General features: G+C 52.8%; 1 protein-coding gene across 2 annotated transcripts; it reads right to left on the bottom strand.

The window, feature by feature from the left end:
- Nucleotides 1-581: 581 nt before the first annotated feature.
- EMP3 (epithelial membrane protein 3) lies at nucleotides 582-4327 on the bottom strand. 2 transcript variants are annotated; one of them, XM_047711479.1, is made up of 5 exons: nucleotides 4173-4327; nucleotides 3128-3290; nucleotides 2732-2834; nucleotides 1688-1828; nucleotides 582-852 (listed from the first exon to the last, which is right to left on the bottom strand). In XM_047711479.1, the coding sequence occupies exons 2-5, from the start codon at nucleotides 3203-3205 to the stop codon at nucleotides 683-685; spliced, it is 492 nt and encodes a 163-aa protein (XP_047567435.1). In that variant the 5' UTR covers nucleotides 3206-3290; nucleotides 4173-4327; the 3' UTR covers nucleotides 582-682. The 2 variants fall into 2 exon arrangements, with proteins under 2 accessions (XP_047567435.1, XP_047567436.1); XM_047711480.1 differs by having other exon boundaries at nucleotides 3128-3321; nucleotides 4173-4324.
- Between the last annotated feature and the right edge of the window lie 1861 nt (nucleotides 4328-6188).

The following is a 6188-nucleotide window of genomic DNA, read 5'->3' as shown; positions in this document are numbered from 1 at the left end:
AGCCATCTCCCCGTCCCCCACGTGTGTCCTGGTCCGGCTGGGTCAGCCTGGAGGGGTGGGGTGGGGGATACCATCTAATTTTTACTAAGGTGTCATATGGACTAGCAGCAGAATTGGGCAGGGGAGGGGAAAGAAGAGGGGTTGGGTTCTAAGGAGGGAAGGTGTCTGAGTTCCAAGTGGGAAACAGAAAAGTCTTCCCAGAGGTCGGGGGGTGGGGGGGTAGAGACCAACAATCTAGAACAACACATACCCTGCCTGGTTGAGAGAAAGACACCCTTGTACACGGAAAAAGAGGACAGGAAACCCACATGCCTGGTTCTTTCCGGCAAGTGCCTAGAGGTCTAGACTCTGCAGGAATCCTGAGACGGGAGGGCGCAGGGCCTCAGGTCTGTGTAAGGGGGAAATGCAGCTGGGACCCCTGCCTCCTGTGTCCTGGTTTAGAAGGGCCTGGGGGCCTGAAGCTGGGCATTCTGAAGGCTGCTGTTGGAGGTGCTGTCACAGGTTCAGGAAAGATCAGGCCTGAGCAGCCTGGGTCCCTGGAGGAGGCAGGGAGGAAGGAAGGAGGCAAAGGCGGAGCAGGTGGTTAAACGGTTTTATTTTCTGGAGGAGGCTGGGGGCGGGGGCTTCGGGGATGAGACGGAGGGCCCGGCACCGGCAGTGGCGGCAGGGCGACGCGGGGCCCTCACTCCCGCTTCCGCAGGTGGATGTAGATGACGCCACTGGCCAGGGCAAGGGGGAAGGCCACCCAAGCGAGGGCGAAGCAGTAACCAAAGCTGCCCCCCGGCGGGCGCTCCGCCAAGATCTCCTCGGCGTGAATGGCGTAGATCAGGGCCCCGGTAAAGACCGCCACACCTGCGGGGAGACCGGAACCAGGTGTCACTCAGTATCCGCAAGAAGACTGCATTTCCCAACAACCCACGGGGCAAAGAAGCCGCTGGAGAGCCAGGGCTCAGCGCCGGTGCCTTCTGGGAGTTGTGGTTCGCTCCTTCAGAGCCTTGCAATGAGGCTACCGCATATGGTCCTTGGGCAATTTAGCTGATCTGGCTGGGTGCCCTTTACTCATCCATAAAATGGGAGATAATACTCATCCATCCATTCATCCATCCATCCACCCATCCCTTCGAGGAACATTTTTTAGTGCCTTTCTGTGAGCCAAGCTTGAAAATAGTAAATTAAAACGAGAGGGACTTTATAGGAACCTAAGAGAATATTCCAGAAAACGAGGACTATGATCACTTAGCTCTCTGCACCTGAAGGCAAAAAATTTTAAAGTGCATAAACTTGAAGTGTCTGATACGCGGTAGGTCCACCAGAAACAGAAGCTCGCTGTACAAAATCACTGCTATTATGATTCAGAGTTCTCTCCTGGAGTATTACTTAGCCAACTGTCTCCCTCCCATCCTTGGGATCTAAAGTATTCGCTCACACCACCTTTCCCAGCCCCGGCTCCTTGAAGCTCTAAGTGTCGGCTTCCACATGACTCAGAGATGCATACCACAAAACACGGAATCAGTGAAAAGTACAACTCCCAAAAGTCCCCAGGCAGAGAGGTAGCCTGCCAAGGCATTTCAGATGGCCCTTGAGCTGTTGATAATTGCTTTCTTTGACCTGATGTCCATTCTCAGGGCCCGCAGCACCCGGACAGTCCCCTGTCCCTTCCCTTCAATTCCCTGGGGCCGGTACTCACTGGTGCAAAGCTGGCAGAGGCCAGTGGCATAGAAAAGCCCTCCTCGCCGCATGGTGTAGAGCTGGAACATGAACAGGATGAAGGACAGGCAGCAGAGGATGAGGGAAAGTACCATGAGGACCTGAACTGCCTTCAGCCAGCCTGCAGTAAGGAGGAGATAGAGGTGAAGTCACAGTCTGTCCAGAGTCCCAGCTCCACCAGCTGGATCATCGTTCACTGCCCTACCCCGTTCACAGCCATACAGGTTTGGATACTTGTGAATATCACTTATATTGACCTTGATTCCTATTACTTTGCTAAGTTCCCTTATCAGTTTTAGAAGCTTTTTTCAAGATTCTTTAGGATTTTCTACATGAACATGTCCACTGGGAAGAGAGACATTTTTGCTTTTTCCTCTCCCCTCTTTATACCTTTTATTTCTTTTTCTTGCCCAGTTGCATTGGCTACCTCCAGTATAACACTGAATAGAACTGGTGGGAACAGAAGTTCTTGCTTCACTCTTAGGGGAAAAGCATTTAATCTTTCATTTTCTTTCTCTTGGAAGTTTAGAAGGATACAGCTCTCCTCCTTTATCACTCAGATGCAACAGCACCATACCCCCAACCCACCTTGTTCATAACCCTGGAAGGATTTAGCCCCATCCCTTTAGAACCTTAATGTGGTTCCAACTTCAATGCCTTGGAACTTGGACAAACTGGTCCCAGACATCCATTCCAAACACCAGTCCCATTTCCTTAGAATTTTGAAAACATAATCCTACCTTCACAGAATCTTGGGAGCTTTCTTCCCCCATTCCTTAAACCTATAGCATGTGCCCTCCCCTCTTTCTGAATCATAAAGGAGGGAGGGGGTTAGTCCATTTTCTCTAGAACAAGAGCATATTGCCCCCTACCATGCATATAAGAGTGTCATAATCAGCCCCACTCACTCAGCATTAAGACCCAGAGCTGCCCACTCAGACTTTGAAGGGGTCCTAGTTCTTGGTCGCGGGAAGAGACCTAGGGTGACCCCTCCCTTTGCAGATTGGTCCCCGACCCCCCTCACCATTCTCGCTGACGTTACTGCAGGCCCACGTTTTGTTGTCATTGTTCCACGTGCAGTCATACCAAAGATTCAGGGACTCCTTCCCTGGGAGGGTCCACCAGGACTGAGATGGACAGAGAAACAAGGGCAGGGTTAGGAGAGGAAAGTGGGTGGCGTCAGGGAAATTGTGGGTAGGGCTGGGAAAAGGGTGAGGTGCTGGAGGGCATTGGACTGGGGAAGGCATGGATTTAGTAAGAAGGGATGGGAGCAGTCAGGGGAGAGGGCACGGTAGAGGCCTCAGAGGCAGACCTCTGAAGGGAAGATGCTAGAGAAAAGGGGTGGGGCCCGAGGGACTTTTGAAGAAGGGCATGGTGGGAGTCTGCAAGAGAAAATGCCTGCCAGCTGGAGTAGGCTTACCTTGTCCAAAGTGGCCACGAAAAGCAGGATGAGAATGAGGATATGAAGGGCAGAGACCACCAGCAGGAGGAGAGACATAGCTGCAGTGGAAGCCTGGGCTGGGGGGTGTCAGGAGATGGTTGTTTCAAGAGGCTGGCACAAGGGCTGGTGAGCTATTCCAATCCTGGTGGAGAAGTGGTCTGAGTCCAGACTCCCTGGGGTTGATGAAGAAGAGGGCTGGGGGCAGGGACTCCAGGGTCTGAGTGGGGAGGAGGCTGGGGGCATGGACTCCTGAATTCTCCAGAGGTTGGACCAAGCCAGGGATGGACTTTTGGGTCCAGGAGGGAGTAGGATGAGCAGTGTGACCTCCCATCTCCTCAAAGTCCTGATCCTGGCCACATATGAGTCAGGATATGAAAATTCAAGCGACACCCCTCTAGATTCATCAGAAGCTGGGGGCTTCCCCCCAGAGACAGGCGGCATCCTTGAGTCACCCCCCTCCTCTCCTGGGGTAGGGAGGAGGGGGACCCAATGAGTCACCCAGTGACTCATCCCACGCCCCTGCCTCCAAGAAACAGGGAAACCCCAGTCCCTGGCTATGCCCATGAGGTCCCCACCCCACCCCACCCCATCTTGTAAGAAAAATGGGTGAGATCCATGCTGGGGGTGGAGGCCCGGGTTGGCAGTAGGAGGCTTGACAAGAAGGAGCCAGCTTCCCAGGACCCATCAGTGTCCAGAAAGGGGGTGCCTGGACGTCCCCCAGATGTGGGGTGTTCTCTGGCAAGGCCCTGATCTCAGGGTCCTCAGGAGAGAGTGGACAGCCATGGGGAAAAACTAAAGGAAGTTTACCAGTGGAGGGCTCTGCTGAGAACCCCGAATCCTTTCCGGGCCCCACCCCTTCCCGAATCTCCACCCCAAGTGCTAAGAGATCACTTCTTAAATGACAAGTATTTCCGTGGGGTCTGAGAGCAGGGCGTCTCTCCCCTCCTGGGGGTATCCTTCCCAAACTAGTGCACTCCCAAGTAAATAAAGAAATCCCAGTCCGAATAACGGACTGAAAACTTACCGAGAGCGGCAGAAAAAGTCAGAGCTGGAGTCTCGTCCCTTGCTGGGGCCTCCGCGCCCCGCCCTTCTCCTCCCTCCTTCCACCCTCTCTAGGCCCCCGCCTCTCTCACCGCCTTCCTCCCTCCCTCGCTCGCTCGCTCTCCCCTCTGGCTCTCTTCCTCCTACTCTCCTTCAATCAGGATCTCTTTCTCTCCTTTCTTCCTTCTTTCTCTCTCCAGTCCTCACTGCCTATGCCTCCTTTCTCTCTCTTCTCACTCTCCTGGTTTTTCTCTGGGCTCCTCCCAATAAATACTGACCCTTTTATACCCACTCTCACCGCACCCAGCTGAGGTCTATAGTCAGAGGGAGGGACTAAGCACTTGGGTTTCTCACCACCCACTGCCCCCAGACAGGCATCTTCTGGGGCTCACTCCCAGCGTTGAGATGAGAAGTCCTTGGAGCCCAGGGAGTGGAGCAGCTCCAGGGTGGGGAAGCATCGAGGAGAGGGAGGGCCCCATTTTCAGGACTCCAGACTGGGTCCTGTTTGCGGCCGGCCGGCCGGCCAGCCAGCTGGATGTCTGCTTTCCCTGATGGAATTTAGGACTGGATACTTCGAGGAATGGGGGTTTAGGAGAAAGGGCCAGATTCCCACTGTGTGGAGGTGGGTTGAGATCTGGGAGGGAGTTCGCCCCACAATGGGGGTCAGGGGATGGAAAATGGTAACATGTAAAATTCTGGAAGGGGACAGGGAGTGGAAGTTGATGCCAGTGCCACTATTTCCTGCCTGGTGGGGCGGGGGGCGGTCTTGACTGATTATCTCAACTCTCTGAGCCCCGTTTTCCTCGTCTGCAACATACATGGATATTGTAATACTAAAAATACTGACAATAGGGGCATCTGGGTGGCTCAGTCGTTAAGCATCTACCTTTGGCTCAGGTCATGATCCAGGGTCCTGGGATCAAGCCCCGCATCAAGCCCCACATCCCCACATCGGGCTCCCTGCTCAGCAGGAAGTCTGCTTCTCCCTCTCCCACTCCCCCTGCATGTGTTCCCTCTCTCGCTGTGTCTCTCTCTGTCAAATAAATAGATACGAGCTCTTAAAAAATAATAATATTAACAATATACTAATAGTGGTAATCTTAATTCAGATACTGACTCGAAATGAATAAGGTAATGCCAGTACACTAACGCAGCCACACATTCATTCCTTTCTTCATCAAACATTTATTGAACATCTATTATGAACCGGGAGGTCATAATAGAGAAAACAGATGTGATGCCTGCTGTTATCATGAAGCCTACTTTCCTAGTAGGGGCTGGCAGACCCTAAAGAGAAAACCTACCAATGAAGTGGAGGAATTTCAGAGGCGGTGCTAAGTGCTTTGCAGGAAATAAAACAGAGTGGAGGTGAGAAGGAAGTAAAGTAGCAGCAGGGAGCTACTTTAAACAAGGTGATCAGACAAGGGCTCTGTGGGGTGGTGACATCTGAGTGGAGACCTGAGGACAGGAGTCATTTCAGGGCTGGAGGAAGGGGAAATGAGAGGCTGGAGTTCTCAAGAACAAGCTCAGGTTGTTTGGAGAGCAGACAGAAGGACCAGTGTGGCTGGAATTGGGGGGAGCTGGAGGGAGTGGTAGGAAGGGAAATTAAAGAGGGCCCTTGAAGACTAGGGGAGGAGCTTGGCTTTTATTCTAAGGGCAGTGAGAAACCACTGGAGGGTTTTTATTTTTTTATTTTTTTTTTAAAGATTTTTATTTATTTGACAGACAGATCACAAGTAGGCAGAGAGGCAGGCAGAGAGAGAGAGGAGGAGGAGGCAGGCTCCCTGCTGAGCAGAGAGCCCGATGTGAGGCTCAATCCCAGGACCCCATCCCAGGACCCCGGGATCACGACCTGAGCCGAAGGCAGAGGCTTTAACCACTGAGCCACCCAGGCGCCCCCCCCACTGGAGGGTTTTAAACAGAAGTGTAGTACCAGGGACTTAATGTTCACTGTTATTATTACTTATTGTTGAGTTATTGAATCAGGGTGGGATGTGAT

This window comes from Lutra lutra, chromosome 17, assembly GCF_902655055.1.
Source record: "Lutra lutra chromosome 17, mLutLut1.2, whole genome shotgun sequence".
NCBI classification, from domain to species: Eukaryota; Metazoa; Chordata; class Mammalia; order Carnivora; family Mustelidae; genus Lutra; species Lutra lutra.
This window is presented reverse-complemented; position numbering and strand designations above follow the sequence as displayed.